Source organism: Hippocampus bargibanti, linkage group LG06, assembly GCF_051943395.1.
Source record: "Hippocampus bargibanti isolate YZ-2025 linkage group LG06, ASM5194339v1, whole genome shotgun sequence".
NCBI lineage: Eukaryota > Metazoa > Chordata > Actinopteri > Syngnathiformes > Syngnathidae > Hippocampus > Hippocampus bargibanti.
Genome location: NC_142739.1, coordinates 21350870 through 21373669, shown reverse-complemented (window position 1 = coordinate 21373669; position 22800 = coordinate 21350870). Strand labels below are relative to the sequence as shown.

The window sequence follows — 22800 nt, the reverse complement described above, 5'->3', positions numbered from 1 at the left end:
AAAAACTGCTAAGTGGCACTATACAGTTCCATTTTGGCTACTGTTGAAAGAGTTCAAAGAGTTAATGGCTTGGGGGAAGAAGCTGTTTAAATGTCTGCTGGATTTGGTGCGCATGGATCGGTAGCGCCTGCCTGAGGGGAGTGGCTGGAAAAGGTGGTGGGCAGGGTGCGGAGGGTCCAGTAGGATTTTCCGCGCCCTCGTTTGGATTCTTGCAGTCAAGGTGGTCGAGGATGTGATGCAGTCCAATGTTGACTGCATCCTCCACAGACCTGTTTGCCCGGTAGGCAAACTGAAGAGGATCTAGCAGAGGTCCAGTGATGTTCTTTAGGTGGTTCAGCACGAGGCGTTCATATATATATATATATATATATATATATATATATATATATATATATATATATATATATATATATATATATATATATGTGTATAGATATGTATAGATGTTTTTTTTATATATGTATAGATATTTTTTCCAAATACTGTGTAAAGCACACCACATTATAAGGCGCTAGAGTAGAGGCTAGGGTGACACACGACTTCTTCTACAGGGGAAAATGGAGTCGGTGGCCCCGGACAGTAGTTGCGAGACCTGTTGTGGCTCAATATTTCTTCACATGTAAGAGGCACCTGCGTATAAGGCGCAGGGTCATTTTTTGAAGAAAATCAAGGCTCTTGGGTGCACGTTATACACGGGAAAATACGGTAATTCAAGTGTTAAAATGTGTGAGAAAGTGAGAATTAATGAGCCGCTTCCTTGCCAACTACCAGTGCAAAGAAGTATTTTTTTCATTCAGTTTCCCCTAACAGTAAAGGTGATGGGAAATGTTGATTTACCCACTTCATGAGTCAGAGATATTTATTTCACACCGTTTTGTACAGTAATGTATTTTTTTATTCAGCGTTTGTAGGTGTCTGGAACGGATTTATTGGATTTACATGATTTCCTATGGAAAGTATCATTTTGGATTTCATACAATCTGCTTTAGTCGGACTTTGCGGGATGGATTGTTTTACACCGTTTTGTGAAGCTGTAGTTACTCTGAATGCACAGTCATGTATTGTTTGTTCATAGCTTGTGGGTGAAACTGATTAATTGGATTTACATGATTTCCTATGGAAAATATCACTTTGGATTTCATACAATCTGCTTTAGACAGACTTTGCGGGATGGATTAATCATGGAAACAGACCCAGGCTTGCGTCGTCAGGTGAAAGAAGGTTACCAGTCACTCAAGATGCTTTTTTTCCCCAATTCCAATCATGCATTTTTTTTAGATGAACTCCTCACTCATTTTTATTTTACGATCACACGGTTATACCATCAGAAGACGCCCCGAGTGATGAGCCAGAGTTGGTGGACTGTGTCTGGGAGCAGATGAGCTGAGCCGGTTTCAGACTGAAGCCACTAATGAAATTAGTGTATGTCACACTATTGTTGTCTAATGCCTTTATAGTCTATCCAGTGGTGCACACTAAACACAAGAGATGCATATTTGGACCAACTTTATCACTCATGTTGGCCAAACACAAACACTCCGAGCCCAAAGTGGTCCAACCCGGCGGAGAGGTGGTGGGTTTTACTAGGAGGGGGCTATTTTCCATTGGTGCTTTTCTCTGAAGTGGCCCAACAAGCACAATGGCCCAAGGATTGTGTGTGTGTTTACATAATACACATGAATACGGAGCTGTGCTTTCATCGTCCAACAAAGCTCCATTGTCAGGCCTACTACACGAGTAATTTATGCAAAGGTGTTTGCTTTTGTTTGCACTCCCACTATGGTACAGTTTTTGTTTTACATTAACTGTCACATCATGCGCTACGAAATCAACAAAAATGTGGAAACATAACGCTACTTTTTGATCACAACGGAGCTGTCTACCTCGTTACTCGATATAGTAAAGCCCCACCAATTTGAAACTCATCATTCAACTGCTAGCATTTTTTCCTGTTATTTGCTTGAAAAAAATGTTTATCAGCATATTTTTGTTGTCGTTATGTGTTAGCAAAGGAGTATCCTTCATTAGCCAAAAGGCTAAAACTAACATGGCAAAAACTCTAACTAGTAACTAACTTGTAACTAGTAACTAACTAGTAAAAGCAAATTATACACGACAACTTTCATGATACTTCATAACATCTTGACCAAAATTTCAAATTGTCATCTTTAATCAACAATAATGTTGCAAGAATGTTCTCTTAACATGATGGATAGTTATTCATCAATTACTTGTGTACATTATATTTAATAATACGAATAGCAGATTAACTCATTCACTGCCAGACGATGTGCAAAAATATGTTCACTCCTGTGGCAGGGTTTTTGTCATTGTCACTTGAATTCCAGGAACCACAGAATTTTGAGTTTTACGACTATATAAATATTCAATACCGGATTAAAAAAACCTTACACTCTCTTCTTTCTGCAGAAAAAAAGAGTTAATTCCTAAATTATATGGATCTGGAGTTATGTGAGCTTGAAATGAGGGCGGCTGCCCAAAATACAACGCAATACATGCATATTGGTTTATATAGCGCTTTAACAACAGCTGAAGGTGGAACAAAGCACTAACATGGAAAAAAGTGAAATGCTGTCCCCTTGTGGAAAAGAACAAAATATTGCCAGAGGTCATGGCCACCGCTTTATCAGCACCCAAGCATGAAAGAACAAAACCCGAAATGATGCGGGAATGGTGCTCTAAGTCATATTTTGAATTCTCGAATAAATTCGTGAAAGGCAGTGAATGAGTTAAATGATGTATCTATGCATCACTGAGTCACTATCTAATAAAAAAAAGTCTTTGAAAAGTAGAAATTAGCTTTCTGACACGTCTGAACGAAGTATGCATTCACTACAATTATAAAAGCAAAATTTAAACAATCTAAATCTAATCCAAACTACTGCATTTTCCGGTGTATGAGGCACACCCAAAAGCCTTAATTCTCTTCAAAAGATGACCTTGAGCCTTATACGCATTTGCGTCTTATATGTGAAGTAATATTCAGTCAGTCTCATAGCCACCAACTCCAATTCCCCCTGTAGGCGGAGTAACCCCAGCCTTTCATCCCCCCAGCCTGTAGCGCCTTATAATGTGGTGCGCCTTATATTTGGAAGACTTGTAACCGCTACAAGTCATGTGGACTCCTCTTTTTAAGCGCCTTTCAAACTCTCAAGTACACTTTACAGTCACGGTATAGTCAGAAGCACGAAACAGGCTTCGGATTGGCTGCCGAGTATGCAAATTGCCAAAGAACGTTCGTTTGGCAATTTGCATACTCGGACTATACCATGACTGTAAAGTGTACTTGAGAGCTTTGAAACGTGCCTAGAAACAGGAGTCCACGTGGCTTTTAGCAGACAACGTGACAGAGATGACAACTGGAGCAAAATCTTCACCAAGGGATATTCACCATAGGGAGCAAGGGAGCAGTTGTGATAAGTACTTCCTTAAAGGACAACCGACGTCACTTTTTTGTTTCCTAACTGACATCAGAAAAACATTTTATAGCATCTAAAATACCCAAAACATTGAGGTGCGAATTGGGCATTTTCAGAAAGTCCCGCCCCCAGTTCGTGACGTCACGCCAAGACGTCTTGCATTGCTGGAGAATCAAAACAATGGCTTCAAATTCGGAGAATATGCTTTCTTGTTACACATCCAGTTATGAATATGATTCAAATAGTTCTGAAGAGGAAAGCAGACATGTTTGCAATCGATTAAAGAATTTATTCCGTGCCATTTTGAGGCAACATTGGGGGAAAATGTATCACCAAAAAAGAGGCAGAAAATGGCGACCGAGGTCCTGTGAGGAATTAATCAGCCTGTTTCCAGAGGCTGATAAATTCCAATGTGGAGCTTGGTCGCCCTCTTCTGGCTCTTTTTGGTGCAACACGAGGTTTTCACACCAAACAAGCATTGACGTGATGGAAGGACTGCTACAATGTGTTCTTTTTTTTCGGTCAGGGGCGTTCCTTCAGTGACGTCACGTACGGAGTCATCACCAACTCGAAAACAAGACTTCCGGAATATTCAGCGCGAGTCTTGAAATGTAAAATATAGCTATATGCGGTGGAATCTTTGTAAAATACGCTCAGTAGAAGTCATTTGAAGCCATGTTACAAATTATGGACACAACTTGTCCGGAGACGTCGGTTGTCTTTAATGTAAAACAATCCTTTATACTTCGCAACAATGTTTTTTTTCCCGATTAGTCGTCTTATTGTTTCAAGTTGTGAAAAATGGGGCAGGCACCTTTATGGCCGGGCAGGCAACTTTTCAGAGTTGTCTGCCCTGGTGTCTGCGAACTTTTGGTCATGAGTTTCAGACACTGGTTTAGGGTACGATTCCAGTGTAAATAATTCATCAAAACGTTAGTGGGGCATCCAAATGAAAATCATTTAACACACAGCGCTGGTAAATGGACACAAAAACATGAAATAGAAGCCTCCTCAAACAGAAGCATTAACTCATTCACTGCCATTCCCGAATTTATCGGGTACCGATAAAGCGTTGGTCAGACCTCTGGGATGGGAATGTTTTTCCCTCCCAAGAGGGGGCAGCATTTGCCTTTTGTACAGCCGCCACCATTTCAAGCTCAGATAACCAGACCCATATAACATCGGAATCAACTCTTTTTTCTGATGAAAGACGATTGTTTAAGGTTTCTTCCACTGAATTTATTGTTTATGTAGTCCTGAAACTCAATATTCTATGGTTCCTGGAATTTGAGTAAAATGACAAAAACCCTGGCACTGGAGTGGACACATTTTTGCACATCATTTTTAACCCATGAATGGGTTAAAAAAAGCATTGTAAGGCGCTAACATCACAACACAATGTTGATCCAACTTCAACGTTCGGGGAATTTCCAAGTTGTACAGCGCCCACTCTCTCCTTAAGTCTGCCTGTATTGATCTTCAAATTGTTCCTCACTTTGTGGCCTCTGAGTCTATCACTGTGTGTTAGTTTCATCTTGTCACTGATGCACACCATGTATTCTCTCCACTTTTTTGATTCTCCGACTTGTCTCATGTCCACCCACCTTCTCTTGCTCAAACTGACAAGTCATCTTAAAAAGGGAAAGGAAAAAAAAAAAAAAAGAGCTTTACTGCCGACAAGATGTACTCTATCTGCCATTTTCTGTTGAGGCATGTGGGAGAAGTACAGGTCGATAGAATACAGTGAGAAGAATATACACCACAAATGAGCTCGAATCTGTCTCAGTGTAGCGTTAAAGATTGAGAATGTTTGTCATTTGACAATTAAAGGACAACCAACACCATTTTTTTGTTTCCTGACATTAGAAAAACGTTTTATAGCATATAAAATACCCAAAACACGCAGGCTGATATTTTTAGTCAAATGCAAAACACAAATAAAAATGAGTTAAAGTGTCTCAAAACTACTTCCAATTGAAGTGGCCAGTTTCAGAAGGTCCCGCCCACTTGTTTGTGGTGTCACGCCAGGACGTCTTGCCTTGCTCAAGAATCAAAACAATGGCTTCAGATTCGGAGAAGATTCTTTCTTGTTCCTCATCCAGTTATCAATATGATTCAAATAGTTCTGAAGAAGAAAGAATAAATGTTTGCAATCGATTAAAGAAGTCCTTCTGGATCAATTCGAGCCATCAGGATTTCCAATGTAGCGTCCCGGAATATTCAGCGCAAGTCTTAAAACGTAAAATATAGCTATATGCCGTGGACTTTTTGTAAAATACGCTCAGTAGAAGTCATTTGAAGCGATTTTACAAATTATGGACACAACTTTTCCGGAGGCGTCGGTTGTCCTTTAAGGAATTAACTACCACAAATGCTCCCTTGCTTAATTTATGGTAAATATCCCTTGCTGAAGATTTTGCTCCAATTGTCGTTTGTGGTCATGGTGCACAATGCAATGTTTGCGTTGTGTTGTCTGCTTAAAGCCACGTGGACTCCTCTTTCTAGGCGGCCGAGTATGCAAATTGCCAAACGAACGTTCATTTGGCAATTTGCATACTCGGCAGCGGCAGCCAATCTGAAGCCTGTGTTTCGGACGACACCATGACTGAAAAGTGTACTTGACAGTTTTGATGTATCATTTGCTTTATTGAATAAAACAAACGTTTGATTTGAAAAAAAAATTGCTTTTTTAATTTTCTTGAAGTTGTCGGCCACCCGGGCCAAGATGTTTTGAAAGTTGTACGCCCCGGGCCACCGGGCAGACGCTATTTCAAACACTGGTAATCCTCTGGTTTATTATTAACTTCACAGTCAATTTAAATTGGAAATGGCAATAACCAGATTGAAGAAAGCACACAAATCAAATTATTGCTTGGAACAAGATACAAAAACAAACAAACAAAAAAAAAGCAAAGCGACGATTAGTATTTGGAATGCAAAAATCTATGTTGGGTTGTCTATTATTGATTTTATTAGCTTACGCAATAGCCATGTGATATACATTTAATCCTAAAATATGTAAAAATAACCAAATAAATTAATTGACTGTAAAAAAAACACTCCCGGTTATCCAAGCAGTGCATATTTTCTGGAATAGATCATCAACACTCAAAGTGATTCGAAACAATGGCAAGCCTTCATATTCTTTGGATCAGTGCCCACACACAGTCATACTCACAGCTATAATAGTAGTGCCGCCCTGGCAGAAACTCAAATCCCAGCGAGAAAGGGGTGAATCTTTGGATCTTCTCTGAGAAGCGCACTGAGCCGAACGGAGCAAAGGGGGTGTTGCATTCCCACCGCTTGATGGCTGCTGTCGTCTCCACGCAGCCTTGGAAGGCGGCCTCTTCCGTCAAGTAGAGAGCCAGAGTCTCTGCCTGCTTGGGGCCCAGCATCTGCTTGCTTGGGTAGTAAGGGCAATAGAAGTCCAGATAGTCGTTCAAGTTCACCTGGATGGACAGCTCGCCTGCTGTTAACCTGGAAGAAAAAGTAACAGCAAACAATATTATGTACAACGACCGTATTTTCCGTTGTATATATAATGTATATATAATATATGTGGGAGATAGCGTTCTTCTTCTTTCAGGGGTGTAAATTCCATAAATGACCTCAAATCCTGGCCCACAGTGAGAGCTCTTATAATAAAAAAGAAATAAAAATAGATGACTAAAATGTGTTCAGTTCAAGAATAAGATTTTCCAGAACATCCCATAGTTTACGTTGTATAAGGCGCACACAAAAGCCTTGATTTTCATCAAAAGATGACCCTGCGCCTTATATGCAGATGCGCCTTATGTGTGAAGTCATATTGAGCCACAACAGGTCTCGCAACTTCTGTCAACAACCACTGACTCCATTTTCCCCTGGATAAGAAGTAGTGTGTAACCCCTCATGTGGAAAAAGTTTGAAAATACACCATTCATTGGGGGTGCGCCTTATACACCGGTTCGCATTACACACCGCAAAATATGGTAAGTCAAATGGCCACAATTATTTCAAGTTTGTGGATCCATTTAACTCACGTTCAAGCACAACTGAAACATGATGGCCAGAAGTGCAATTTGCTCTGAGAGAGTTGGTCATAACAGCTACCTAGCTTGCTAGCTAACTCGCTAGCCAACGCGCTAGCTAACTGCCATGTTGATTTGGTCGCAACTAGTATGTTCTGTAGATTAGGTTAATGTGAGATCAACTACACCGTAAACAGTTGTACTAAACTGTACGAATGCTGGCGGGTGGGGCTGCCGCTGCTCACCCGCCGAAAAAATATCTTGTGACTGTAAAGTGTCCTTGAAAGTTTTGAAAGGTGCTTAGAAATGAAATGTATTATTATTATTATTATTATTATTATTATAATAAAACAAATCTAAACGACATTTGTCTACCCCTTCAAAACAAATTCTGAGAGAAACCAATACCTGCCTCCCTCTCAAAGTCAATGAAGGAATTTCGCCGTCCAGCAGTTCAAATCGACCATCATTGAGCAAACGCTATGCTAATTTCAAAACGTTAAGTTGTTTTACCTCAAACAAGGATTCATATCCCCTCAAAACACGACTTTGCTCGCATAAATTTCAGTTTATTACATTTCTGGGTTTAAATGCTTGTTTTCCCTTCCCTTCCTTGCCTCTGTTAGCACAGTGAGTCACACAATTCAGTACGTATAGCCAAAATATTAAATTCACCAATTGAAGCATTTTTGTGTGAAAAAAAAAAAAAAAATTGTGGAATAAGTCTCACAGGACCTAAAATGTTTTTGGGCCTGGGAAAATATAATGTAGCTTAGCAATTAAAATTACATTCTTCATTTTTCTCATGCTTGAGGACCTAAAGAGGTTTTTTGCCTCAGTAATGTTACCTGAGTTAAATATATATTTAGATTTTCATTTTAAGGCGTTGAGGCCTGTTTCCAAATACCAAAACCCCACTGGTGTATTCCTATGATTCAATCTATTATCATGTGCCATTTAAAATCAGCAGGCTTCTTGATTGACAATACAGTTAATGCCTTACTTTTCAAGATCATGTGTGTCTGGCAGAACGTCGACCCCACTGAACGTTATCCTCCAAATCTTACAGATCGGGCTTGATGCAATTTAAAATCAATAGAGCTCTTGCTTTGGCAAAGACTTATTACCCCTATAAGTCTTTTGGGAGACGAGTTAGAAATTGTGAGCGGCCAAGCGCTGGAAAGCAACGTGTAGCAAATTGAATCGCAGTCGGGGCTCTCTCCTCGTTTTTGTGACGCATATCATCAAAATCAATCGGGATTTTTTTGGGTGTGTGGATGTGGGGTGCTTTGGCAATAGGGAATGATCTGTCAAGTCTGAAAAAGGTTGGTGAAGAATTTCCACAATGGACTGAAGCTTTGCTTAGACACTTATACAGGGTAATGGGAGACTGAATGGAAAGAGAAAGCAATTAAGCAGATAAAGGGTATTCAGGGATTCCTAAATGCTTCGTGGAATGTTGGTACCTCCAGCTCAGGAATGGATTTGTGTGTGTGTGTGTGTGTGTGTCTTGGAAAGGCAGTATATTGGGGCCTCGGTTTACGAACACCTTGCCTTATGAATTTTTCGGTTTACGAACGTTAAATTCCTGAAAATTAAACCCTGGCATACGCACTAATTTTTGGGATACACATGGAGCGCCCCACCACAGCTGGCAGAGTAATCTTCGGCGGAAGAACACCAAAGCACACGACCGAACAGCGCCCCAGCGGGCCTACCTTTCCACACCCCCTTTCTCTGAGTGCGCATGTCGATCGTCTTCACGTATTTTTCAGATACTTTTGCTGTTATGGGACCGAAAAAGACCCTACCACAGGCTCGTGTTGGGCCAAAGATGACACAAAACAAAATTACAGTCGAGGAGAAGAAGGAGATCAGTACCGATATGCACACTCTGTCTGGGAACCAATTAAGTGCGTAAGCCAAGGTCCCACTGTATTTTAGAATTACCAATATGTCATGAAAGTGATGCAAAAATACAAATCAATGCACGACCATTGAGAGGAGTTCAAGTAAAAAAATGTCTGGATTGCTGGCTTCTATCTGTAAAGTGCAAATAAGCACAGACGAGAGCGTACATGCAGAAATGATTGGCATGCACAGCCCCTGTTGAGGTTGACTGGCTTTCGGCACAAGAACAAAACCCGTGGACCAAACAGCATGATTACAACAGAGGAGGTGGATAATGTACAGTTCCGATTCCTGACTTCCGATAAGCAACAGTCTATTAAAGAGTGTATAATCTAATATGAGCCATGACTGAGGCAAGGCTGAAGGAAGTTCATGGAGGAATAATAAAGGAGAAGTGTGAAAAGGAGAAACAGGAAAAGATAAATGGAAAAAAAAGTTATGGTGAGAGTCATTGAGAGGGATGAGGCAATGTGACTGACATTTCAAAAACAGCAATTGTGGCAAATGATGCAGCATCGATAGAGTCATTCATGTCAACACTGTACTTCTGTACTCATAATGGTAAAAATGTGCCGAAAATACAACAGGGAGATTAATACACCAGCCTGAAATATTGTTTACCCCATGGATAAAAGCCATATGGACATTGTTTAAAGGACAACCGACACCATTTTTTGTTTCCTAACTGACATCAGAAAAACATCAAAAATACCCAAAACACGCAGGCTGATATTTTTAGTCAAATGCAAGACACCAATAAAAATGACTTAAAGTGTCCCAAAACTACTGCAAAATGACCGCGGATATGGCGAGTTTCAGAAGGTCCCGCCCCCTTGTTCGTGACGTCTTGCCATGCTGTAGAATCAAAACAAAGGCTTCAGATTCGGAGAAGATGGTTTCTTGTTACACGTCCAGTTATGTAAATGATTCAAATAGTTCTGAAGAATCAAGTATCAATTCGAGCCGTTTGGACTCCAATGTAGCGTCCCAGAAAATTCACAAGATGGCGCCCAAGCTCCATTGGAAATGGGCTGATTTATCTGCTGGTAATTTGTGTCAACTAGTATCAAAAAGTAGTCTTGGTGCAACACACAACGATTCACCATCGCGCTATTTATGTGTTTTCCTTCTAATTTCGCCATCAACACGTTTTCAGACCAAATAAAGTAAGTAGCAAGTGTGGAAGCTAATGAGCAGTGTGCAGACTAGCTAGCAGTAACTTTGCATATGGACCCGGCAAGTTGACTTTCATTCAGATCGCTAAAAATGTTTCTTCAGCCGTCATCTGTACTTCTTTGAAAGAAGTGCAGATGACGGCTGAAGAAACCTTTTCATCGATGAACCACTCCTGTACGACTGAGAGCTTACACAGACGTTTCATTCCGATCGTTTGGCTGGATTTTTACCAATCATGAGGAACGGAAAACCATTCATGTGAACTGTGAGTACTATTACAAAGTTATTTTAAATGATATACTCTGACATTTTGTTGAAAAGTGGCCGTGCGTGCGTGTGTGTGTGTGTTTGTGCGTGTACATGTGTGTGTGCGCTCACGTGTTGTGGCTCTTACAGAAAAACATTTCTAAATATTTTACTGTTATGGCTCTCTTAGTCAAAAAGGTTCCCGACCCCTGGTCTAAAACAATGCCAGTCAATCAATTGATTGCCAAGCATTTAAAACCCCTATCCATCCATTTTCAAGGCCGTTTGAGGATCAATGAAATCTGGATTGACGTTGGACTGATTCACATGTCAATCATAGTGCTCACAGAGAAAGAAGACGATTCCACAATACATTCACACCTCTGGGCAATGTAGAGGCTGGGCTTTTGAGATACATATGCTTAGCACATGCTTAACAGTCCAAATGAAAACAATGACCTCTAATTAGGAAGTGAGAACGAACCAACAGATAAAAAAAACCAACAGATAAAAAAAAAGAGAAGAAATATAACCGTTTTAATTAGAGTGCCTAAATAGTCAACAAGTGCAGACTATCAGACAGAACATCCAAAGTGGAAGACTTTAATTAGACTTCTCTTTGCACAAAAAACAAGGGTGGGAGACTGGGGGGGAAAAAAAACCAAAACAAACAACAAAAATACAGAGAGGTTTCGGATGTGGCCTACGAAAGGGTCAAGGCTGTCAGTGGGAGCCCTTTTAGAGGGGTGGCAGAGCGGAGGAGAGAGGGGAAAGTCAGCCAGGGGGAACGAACTGGCGGAATGGAAGAAGGAATGTGGATGAGGAGGACCGAGGACATGAGTACAAAAGAAGACAAAAAGAGCTACCCTGCTTTGCTAACTGCACGCTCATCCCTCACGCTTGTCTCATATATATATATATATATATATATATATATATATATATATATATATATATATATATGGCTAAAAAATATATCTCAATTACCAGAATAAATGGTTATTAAAAATTTAACACAATTATATGATGCTAAAAAGTGAACTAAAACTGAACTGTGCTGAGGCAGCCATTCTTTTGCATACCACTAAATTGCAACCTGCATCATACGCTTGCCAGCAATTACAGCGACATGATGCTCTACCGTTGTCAACCTGTCAGCCGTCTTCCTCCTACCAATCCTCCCACCACCGCCAAGGATCTGGTTGGTTCGCGATCACCCCAATTACACCCGACTCCTGCCTTCCAGGCAGCCAGCGTGAGGCAGAGTGATGACAGCGCAAACGCATTATGGGTGGTGCGGTTTGGTGACGGAGCGTCATCTTCAGCAAGCCCCCGCCATTTTTGTCATGTCCAAATGTAAATCAAAAGTGACAAACTACGATTTGGACAAGTTGATTGACTATCTCAGACCAGAGTCCCATAATTTCCCGGTTTCCTCTTAAATACATTTTTCTCTGGCGGTTTGGTGGTCTAGTGCAGTATTTCACTATCTATAACAAACCAAGGCACACATTACATATTCTAAATATATCACAACATCAAATAACTATAAAATAAATTATAAATAACTTGCACAACAAACAGTAAAATGTATAATGGTGTAAATGTACTTACAGATTGTGCCAGAACAAGTCAAACGAAAGAGAATGGACGTGGATGTGATCACAACTCTCCCCTGTTATATTTTAAAATGGCTACTCCACAACTTTTTGAGTGCTATTTCCACCATTAGGGGCACTGTGCTGCATTTTTATGCAATTACTAGGGGCAGAATAGGCCTCGTAAGGTAAATGTTTTGCCTTGTCGTTCTGAGTTTTCTGGTCCCTACCGCGATTGCAGCCTTGCTGGATGGACTTCACTGATATGTGTCCATGCATAACTTTGGGTTTCCCCTCCAAAAATCCCAAAACATGCATTTAAGATTCATCACAATCAAAATCATCTTTATTGGGGAGTAGCTGGAAAAGGTGGTGATCAGGATGCGGAGGGCCCAGAAGGACTTTCCGTGCTCTTGTCTTGATTCTTGCAGTGTGCAAGTCCTTGATTGAAGATTCTTTGCTTGTCCACCAGGGTGAGCATTAAGGATTTGGTCACACTCCCACACTGCAACAAACTTCCCTGTGCTTGGTTCTTAGCAAAAGACCAACAGGAGCATCATAGATAAGCCCTGAAATGTGTGTCAATGTTACTGCGCGTAGCAATACGGACTGTGCATGTACCAGTTCTAATGATGTGCAGAGGTTCCACCGTGGCGGAAACCTTTGATCGTTTAATATGAGAGAATAATTAAAAGTAGCAACAATCCCATAACATGGAGTCAGGAATACAGAACAGATAGTCAAAATGCATCCTGATGCTGAACACCAGCCGAACGCCATCATCACATGGGCTAAAAATTTCCACGTTGAGAAACTTGCAAAATCCACAGAGCCAGAGAACGCTTTTCATGCATACGTGCTAAAGTTAAAGTGTGTGCGCGGGTGTTGGGAGGCGAGGAAGACTCAGTGGCGCCGACAGTTGCGTCGTGGTCAAGCAAAGCCGAAGGGGGAGAGGCCGACGAACTCTACTGTTAACTCACCCGCTGTGGTCACTGCGCCTCGGCTGAGGCATCACTTAACTGGAGTATGCTGCGGTGGATGACAGTTACTATCTTAGGATGTGAGATAACGACAAAGAGTAAAAATTTCGATGAACTAGAGCATTTCAATGGATAGTTAGTACGGCATAAAAAAATCATTATCACCACCCTACCCACTCTCGAGGACTTGCATACTGCGAGAATCCTAACAAGGGCACGGAACATCCGACCCTCCGCACCCTGCCCACCACATTTTCCAGCGACACCCCTCAGGCAGGTGCTACCGATCCATGCACACTAGATCCAGTAGACATTTAAACAGCGTTGCTATTTTTTTTATGATGATACTAGTGCAGCATGTTCTACTGGAGACAAATTCCTTGTGTGCTCTACATACTTCACAAAGATGATTCTGATTCTGATTCACGGGAAACTGCAGTTTTACAGATAATAACAACTGACCAAATAAATAGGGGAGATGGAGAAAAAAGGCTTTAAGGTTTCGTGCCACTCCCAGTTGAAAGTCAGCGTCAAACTAAACATAAAACAAAGTGAAAGTTGCATATCAAATAACTACACAACTTTTCCACTTCATGCAACACAAAATGGGAAATAATTACTGTATTTTGATTGGGTTGTAATTTAACAACATTCTAATCGTGATATTGTACAATTGTGGAATGCATCATTATTTAGCCTGCGTTTCCCATCTCGCGAGTAGCATTTTGACAGCATTGTTTAGTTCAAGGCCCACAATTGTTGTTTTTTCTTTTTAGCAGGGCAATGACTTCATTACTAATTTTTTAGAACATCCACAACTCTCCCTCTCTCCACTGCCCCGCCTCCCCCCGTCGTTCATGGCTGATTACTTCTTTCGACAGAAAACAACCGACACACAATCATTTTGACTAAATTGTGCTACAAAGTGCTTCATCAACAATAAAATGGACACAATCCTAAGTGATCAAATAGAATCGAGTTATCACTCATCCCTTACCCGAATCACCTTAACTCATTTGCTGCGATTCCCAAATTTATTTGGGAATTAAAGCGCTGGTCAGACCTCTGGCAATGTTTTTTCCCTTCCACAAGGGGGCAACATTTATCTTTTGTCCATGTTAGCGCTTTGTTCCAGCTTCAGCTCTTATTAAAGCATGATAGAAATCAATATGGATGAATTGTATTGCATTTTGTACAGCCGCCCCTTTTCAAGCTCAGATAACTCCCGATCCATATAACTCTTTTTTTGCTGATGAAAGACGACAATCCAAGGTTTGTAATGTTGTATTGAATGTTTATGTAGTCCTAAAACTCAATATTCTGTGGGTCCTGAAATTCAAGTGACAATGACAAAAACCCTGGCACTGGAGTTGGACACATTTTTGCACATCGTCTGGCAACAAATGAATTAAGACTGATTGGTAACAACGCGGTCGGATATGAATGGCTCCCTCCTGTTTTCAATTCTTCCACATCTAAAACCTTCATTAGTGAGATGTGAAATGACCTTGGGAACTTCGGAAAAAAAACCAGACAATTTCAACTGAAATGTAATCTTATTCATTGTATTCAAATTACAACATGAGCAGCAACAGCATTTTTTTGGGGGGGACAATCAAATTAAGAGTTAATTAACTCAGGAATTCTCTCCAGAGAAGGTCACACATCAAAACTAACAATCAGATCATTTTCGCAACCCTGACACTGAAGCGAGCCGTCCCCGTTCATCGGCAGGAGGATCAAAACAAATAAAGGAGAAGGGATTAAGCAGGTGGTAACGCTTGCAACCAGGCTACTATTTCACATTGCGCGATCCGATTGTGCTTTCAAGAGCAACTCAGCATCAAACCAGATTTTTTTTAAACGCAATGACACACATCAAAAACAATGCACACTTCCCCTAAACTGGGCAGAAATGCTATAGCCACAAAAAAATGCTGGTCTTTGGACGTCATGTCAAATCGATTTGGGTTGGGTTGTTCAAGCAACCCCAAAAATGTCAGTTTTCAAACTAATTTTAGTGTAGTACTCTGTTGTTTTCAGATCGGGGTGAGGGGGGCAAAAAACATTCCCATCCTGTATCCAATGCAGACTCAATGACCCAACATTACGCTCAACAGGATTTCCTTCATCCGAATAACTGTTGCGGAGGCCGATAAGTCTGCTGCTCATTTTTCCTTGACTGTACAATCGACATGTAAATGGAGTAGAATCAGGTCAACCCCGCCCCATTCCACCCCCCCTCCCCCCGCCGACCCCTGCACACACACTGAGCCTTCGCCGAGCCAAAACACCAGTGTTGTGTCTAACCTGGTGCTTACGCCTTTCCACGCGCACAAACAAGGAACTCAACCCCCCCAGTCCCACCAACCTCGGACCATCTGGGGACCCCCTGCCGTCCAACCGCCTACGGAAAATCTCTTGCTGCACATCGCACTCCCCCCCAAACGTACACATATGCCTTCATAAGATTCTTAGCTTCACTCAGTGAGGCAATGACACATTCACGGCGTGCAGGAAAGAACAAACCGTTTCCTGGTTTTTCTTTTTAAATCCCGACACGCTTCCACCATGTTTGACAGGAAATGTATTGATACAGCATTCCTGGAAACCAAAACGTCGGAAATGCCAGTCATCCGACTGGGAAAGTGCAACGAGTGCGAAACTCCAAGTTGAAGGCCACAGTTGGTAAAGCGACAACAAACAGCACCCAAGAAAATAATTACAAAAAATGACATAAAAAATGGCTACTTTTGGCCTCGTTTGTTCTTCCATCAAATCAACTTAACATTTAATTCATTCACTGCCATTCACAAATTTATTCGGGTTTTGGTTTTTCTTGCTTGGGGTGCCGATAAAGCCTTTTCCCTTCCACGAGGGGGCAACATTTTTTCATGTTAATAATAATAATAATACATTTCATTTCTAAGCGCCTTTCAAAACTCTCAAGGACACGTATGTTAGCACTTTGTTCCAGCTTCAGCTGTTGTTAAAGCGCTATATAAACCAATATAGATGCATTGCATTGTATTTTGGACAGCCGTGATCATTTCAAGATCACATAATTTCAGACACATAACTTTTTATAACTGTGAATGAGTTATTTTTTAATTGATGAATTAAATGGATTTTATTTAGGTCATTTATTTCATAATATGTGGCAATCACGAGAACATTTAAACATTGCAAAAGATCAACATACATAAAATTATAATAATAAACATTTTATGGACTCATTTCTTATTTTATATTGACGATACAAAGTAATTCTTTACCTAGCTCATCTGTCAGATTTTGTGCCCCTCCCCAACCCGTGATAAACCACTTTGATATTTACCTGTATTGATCGATTATGTAGCAGAATTTAAAAATTGGACCCTTGTGACATTTCAGATGTGATCATATTTTCCAACTTTTTGACAAGGGGTTCTCCCCTTTATAGACAAAAGAGACGGACCTCGAAAGTGCAATTTGCCATGCCTGGAATTAATAAATTTATCTATTTATTTATTCATTTATTTATTTACCCACTTATTTACATATTTATCTCTTTCTTTGTTTATTTATTCAATTATTTATTTATCTATGTATCTATTTATGTTTGTATTTATTTATTCACATATTTACTTAGTTATCTATTTATTTATTTATTTATGTATTTATCTATTTTTGTAATTATGTATTCAATTATTTATGTAATCATTTATTAAATTATTTATTCACTTATTTACATATTTATTTACATGTATCTATTTATTTATTTACATATTTATGTATGTATTTAACTATCATCTATCTATTCATTTGCTTGTTTGTTTGTTCATGTGTTCATTTATTCATTCGTTATGGATTAATTTATTCAATTATTTATCTATGTCCTTATTTATTCACATATTTATTTATTTATGTATTTATTTATTTATGTATTTATTCATTTATTTACGTATTCATTTATGTATGTATTTATCTATTCATTTATTCATTAGTTCATTCATTTATTCGTTCATTCATTTATTTATTGTGGAGTGTTTTGGTTTACAAAAGCAACACACCACCGTGGCTGTCAGTTGTGATGTTCACACGCCCCCTGCGACTGGCTGATGACCAGTCAAGGATGCAGTGTTTCACCCAAATATTCCGGTAGAGACTCTTACTCGTCCTTAGCCTCAAATAAAGAACAAATTATAATTATATATAAAAAAAGAATGAAATTGCTGAGGCCTAACTTTGGGACAGAAACCATCTTGAGAATCATGTCTCACAAGCGACTTTCTACCCCAAATCTAAACCACAAGGCCATTTGTCAAATGTGGTTGCCACGCGCTCGCTGCTGCCATTTCAAATCCAAAAGAAGATCTCATTTTCTGCCCGTTGTCCATTTTCGGCGACTCAGCAGCATATCAATGGTGGGAAAAATATCATCTTCCGGCTTGCCATCAGTATCAAAACCAGCCCACCAGGAGCATTTTGATACGTCCGCAGGTGTCCACTAACCACAAGAACCACTTTTCCCTGAATCTGTGTGTGAGAGTGTGTGTGTGTGTGTGTGTGTGTGTGTGTGTGTGTGTGTGTGTGTGTGTGTTCAATCTCAGTTTTTCAGGCATTTTTCCCCCTTCCCCAAAGACGATTTGACCCACTCTGTGATGTAAATGGTCTCAAGACAAGGCCGGCAGTCTTTCAATGGTTTCCATTTCCACAGTTTGACCATGGCATTGTGAGACGTGCTGCCCGGGTAACCCCCGCCAGCAATAACTGCTGCTTTATTTCGCTTCCAATCCAAGCAACAAACAAACAAAGTTTGACAGAAAGCGGGAAAATATTGGAGAGGCGTAGAGGCAAGAGTTTGTCAGGAGTGGAGGTTAAATAAGGTCAGATTTGGTGTTACCATGACAACAACCAAGCCTTACTCATTCTCCATCTTTTTCCTTCGCCTTCCCACAACCCACCAAGAGAATGGCCAAAGCTCAAACTAATAAGTCGATAAGCAATAAGTAGCTTCGCCACAAATGTTTGATGCTTGCACATGATGCTGTCGCAGACAAGTCCAGACAAAATGGACTTAGTAGAAACACCAGCCTTAATTCTCTTAAATCAATGACAAGTAACATACCATATTTTCCGGTGTATAAGGTGCACCGGAGTATAAGGTGCACCTTCAATGAATGAAAAAAGTTTTCCAAATATAATATATAAATGCAGGTAACATATGACTTACGACTGGCTCGACTTACGACCACCTACAATTTTGGACAGCCAGCCAGAATCTCACTATCTCACAGCAATCGATCGTGTGATGGCAGTGGGCTGGGGGGGGGGGGGGGGGGTTGCCAGTCATTTAGCCTACGAGTCTCTACATATTTTGAATGTACAGTAAAGTCTCGTTATATCGATATTCTCGGGAGTCCAAAAAAATATCGATATAACCGGACTATCGATATATCCGACCCTGCGCGCATGTAATTTTCACCTTGCGTTCATAGAAATAGTATCGGAATAAGCGGTACTATCGATATAACCGATATCGATATAACGAGACTTTACTGTATTTCGATTTACGACCATTTTGACTTACGACCGTTTGGTCGGAACAGAACTCGATCGCACACGACATTTTAAGGCGCTAAAGTAGAGCCTGAGATTACTCACTACTTCTAAAGGGGGAAATAGAGTTGTGGCTGCCGACAGTAGTTGCGAGACCTGTCATGGCTTAATATTACTTCATATATAAGGCCCATCTGCGGCAGGTGCGGGTCATCTGTTTATGAAAATCAAGGCTTTTGGGTGCTCCTTATACACTGTAAAATATGGTGTATGCTTTGGAGATTCTGTTATTTATTTTTATTTTTTAATCAGAGGGGCTCGATAATACAAACAACTACAAAAAATAATATGGCTATTAAAAATAATACAAACTCATGACAAATGTAGACGATCTATTTTTATTACTTCACACATAAGGCGCACCGGCATATAAGGCACAAGGTAATCTTTTGAAGAAAATCAAGGCTTTTGGGTGCACCTTATACTATGTAAAATACGATATGTTTTGGAAAATGTTGTTCTTGAACTGAACACATTTTAGCCATCTCTTTTTATTTCTTTACTTTGCATTTAAATATCACTAACTGTATTTAAAGAGTTCTCACTGTGGGCCAGGATTTGAGTTCATTTTTGGACTTAAAAAAGGAAAATATGTTATGTCAAAACTGTCACACGGCGAGAACCAGACAATATTGCATTTTTAACCTTTTGTATTTTCGATTGCTTAGTACAATACTAAACATACACACTTGAGTGGAAAGACTTTAGCCAATGGAAAAATGGCAAAAGGACGATAAATCTCACTCGTCTTTGAAAATAGCCCTGAGTAGGTCACATGTCAGATAACAGACACTAACATTCTCGCACTGTAGTTTTATTTGTTTTTATCTGCGGGTTTGAAGGTTAAAGCAGGAAATCTTAAAAGCAAAACATTCTTCCCCTCCCATCACCTTTTTGTGGTAAAAAATTAACAAGTCGAGACAGAGAGAGGCTGTATTATTTTGGCTTAAAAAAAGGCAAAAATACAGCTCATGTCAAAAGTACCAAAAAAAAAAACCAAGCAAACAAGGAATGAATTGATCACATTTAATTAAATGTAGAAACTCAACAAACATCAACACAACATCGGGGAATCAATGTAGAGTACGTGTGGCTTAGACAAGGAGTGCAAGACCAAACAGCAGTTCTCTGCTCAAACACGTTTCCACGCAGCATTGACTCAAATTCCTCGAATTCCGCATTCAAGATGCAAAAGCGGCAAACACCCTGGATGAGCAGCAGATGCGTATAGGGCTAAAAGTTGTCATTGGCGCGGTCACACTGCGCTGGAACAACCTTTTTTGAGGCCTTGACCGGAATCAGTATCAGACGATAAGTGAAAAATACATGATTTGACTTTGGTGGAGTGATTCTCATTTAGAATCAGCAGCGGTCAGTCCAGACATGTCATGGAAATGCACCCTAATAGAGGTGCAACTACTCTCAATTATTTAGAGTCAGCCAAGAAGAAGATAGAGAGAACGTGAGACAGAGAGAGAGAGAGAGAGAGAGAGAGAGAGAGAGAGAGAGAGAGAGAGAGAGAGAGAGAGAGAGAGAGAGAGAGAGAGAGAGAGAGAGAGAGAGAGAGAGAGAGAGAGAGAGAGAGAGAGAGAGAGAGAGAGAGAGAGAGAAAGAGAGAGAGCATTAGTCAATAAAATAAAGCTTGGACACTTTCCACTTTCACCAGATGACTTTCTATCCAAAATAGTCCACAAAATGCGATCCAATAATATTCTATCCTCTGCATTATGTTTGAGTTATTTGCACCAAAACAAGTGTGGAATTTCCAAATGTGACATTCAATTGAATTGGGGAAGCAACCAACAGCTTTTCGCTCGATATAGAAAGGTATATTTTATTGCAAATCAAACAAATATTTTATTGTATTGCAAAAAAAGTGGGGAAAATAAGGAATACAAATGTCACATTTTGCAAAATGGCGGTGAAACCCAAAAAAGCAGGCAGGAGGGAGAAGCAGGGTGTAATTGACAAATTGTATTAAAGTCAGCAGGAACAAAATCTCAAACAACAAAATCATCTGAAAAGAAAAGTCCAAAGTAGCAAACAAAACCATGAGTAAAACATGAAAAGATGAAACAAACCTGACAGGGTGAAACAAACAATGACACTGAATGGTAGTCCTTTTAATTGCCATTGATTAAAACGACCAACAACTGTACAGCTGCAGGCTGGGCCCGACAATGCCACCGGTTGGTCACAACCCAAAATGTGACAACAAAAGCTGTTCATATTTAGCTTGATAAGCACTGCTTCCCATCTGTACTGAATAAAAAGTCAGCCTTGTTGTTTGGTTCAGATACAACTTCAATGGGGTGCAGCTTTTCTTTTTGCTGAATTAAAAAATGCATCACAAAGTTACATTCGGACGAAACTGAACTTCATGACGGTCAAATCTGTCAGTTTTTGCCACATACTGTATATTTATTTTTTGCTCCACATGTTGTTACTGCACATGTTGGTGCAGTATAATAAAAATAATTAAGAGGACACGTTCACAAAGTTCACTGGGTGCTGGACTACAACGTGAATTGACCTGATATTCTCCAAAATAACCAACTAACCAGCCAACCAACAAACCTACCAAATCAACCAACCAGATACTGTAGGTAAACTGACTAACCAGCTAGCCAACCAACTAACTAAACCACTGAGCTGGCCAACCAGCTAACTGGCCAACCAACCAACCAATTAAACAACCTTTTTTTTTAAAATACTAGTTCGTTCTTGCTCTTAACTCATTCACTGCCAAACGATGTGCAAAAATGTGTCTACTCCAGTGTCAGGGCTTTTGCCATTTTCACTCAAATTCCAGGGCCGACAGAATATTGAGTTTTAGGACGACATAGTTATCTGAGCTTGAAATGGGGGCGGCTGTACAAAAGGTAAATGCTGCCCCGTTGTGGAAGGGAAAAACATTGCCAGAGGTCTGACCAGCACTTTTTTTCACCCCACCGCGAGAAAAACCAAAACCCGAACAGATTTGAGAATTGCGTCCCACATCATATTTTCGATTCCCGAATAAATTCAGGAATGGCAGTGAATGAGTTAATTTTGGTTTCTTGGTACGCACTTTTGTGCCATCCTTCAATGGTCATTTTTATCTGTATCGGAAGAAAAATAAGTTATTTTGTTTTTTGCAAAAAAACTAAGTTGTAGAGTTACGATCATGTTTTTTATGCATTGTGATGTCTATAAAATAACCAAAATGTATTTATTAATGTTGCATTGCATTACAGCGGTGTTAATTTGGTCCGTCCCTTTCAACGACGTTCCCTTTACCTTCTCGCTTCTCTCCATTGCCTCTTCCACTTTACTACCACCACCTCCCCCCCAGTCCCCCAAACTCCTCCTCAGTCTCCGTGTTTATCTAAGCACTTTCACGGTCACTGCGCTGGAATCCCAAGAGCCCAAAGCGGCCGGCCCTTCGCCCTCCATTCCCCCTCCATCCATCGCAGCCGTTGCACGCTTCTTTTGGCGTCTCCGTCTTTCTCGTCACAACTCTTAGGCGTCATAGCGGACTGCACATTCCGGGTGCGGAAGGTCGCTCGCATTGCCCCCTGGAGGGGCGCAGCTTCGTCCTGTTCTAGTCACGCACAGCTGCCCAGCCCGTCCCCGTGTCACACCGATAGTCGAGTTGATGCTATACAGCAGGGTCGGGAACCTATGGCTCGCGAGCCATATATGGCTCTTTTGATGATTGCATATGGCTCGCCGATAAAACTAAAATATGTATTTACTTTTTCATTTCGTCATTTTTTTTTCGCCGTTCATTTCCCGTTGGCGCTGCAGTTGGCAGAAAACGCAATTTTGATTGGATGACACTGACCTAGAATGGCCG

The 22800-nt window shown here is 40.4% G+C and overlaps 1 protein-coding gene across 2 annotated transcripts in view; it reads right to left on the bottom strand.

Moving 5' to 3' along the window:
- Nucleotides 1-22800, bottom strand: part of efna4 (ephrin A4) — a 59660-nt gene that overhangs the window by 19590 nt on the left and 17270 nt on the right. For both annotated transcript variants that reach the window (XM_088999546.1, XM_088999547.1), the window contains exon 2: nt 6619-6917. In XM_088999546.1, the coding sequence (XP_088855672.1) occupies nt 6619-6917 (299 nt within the window). The remainder of the gene's footprint in view (nt 1-6618; nt 6918-22800) is intronic.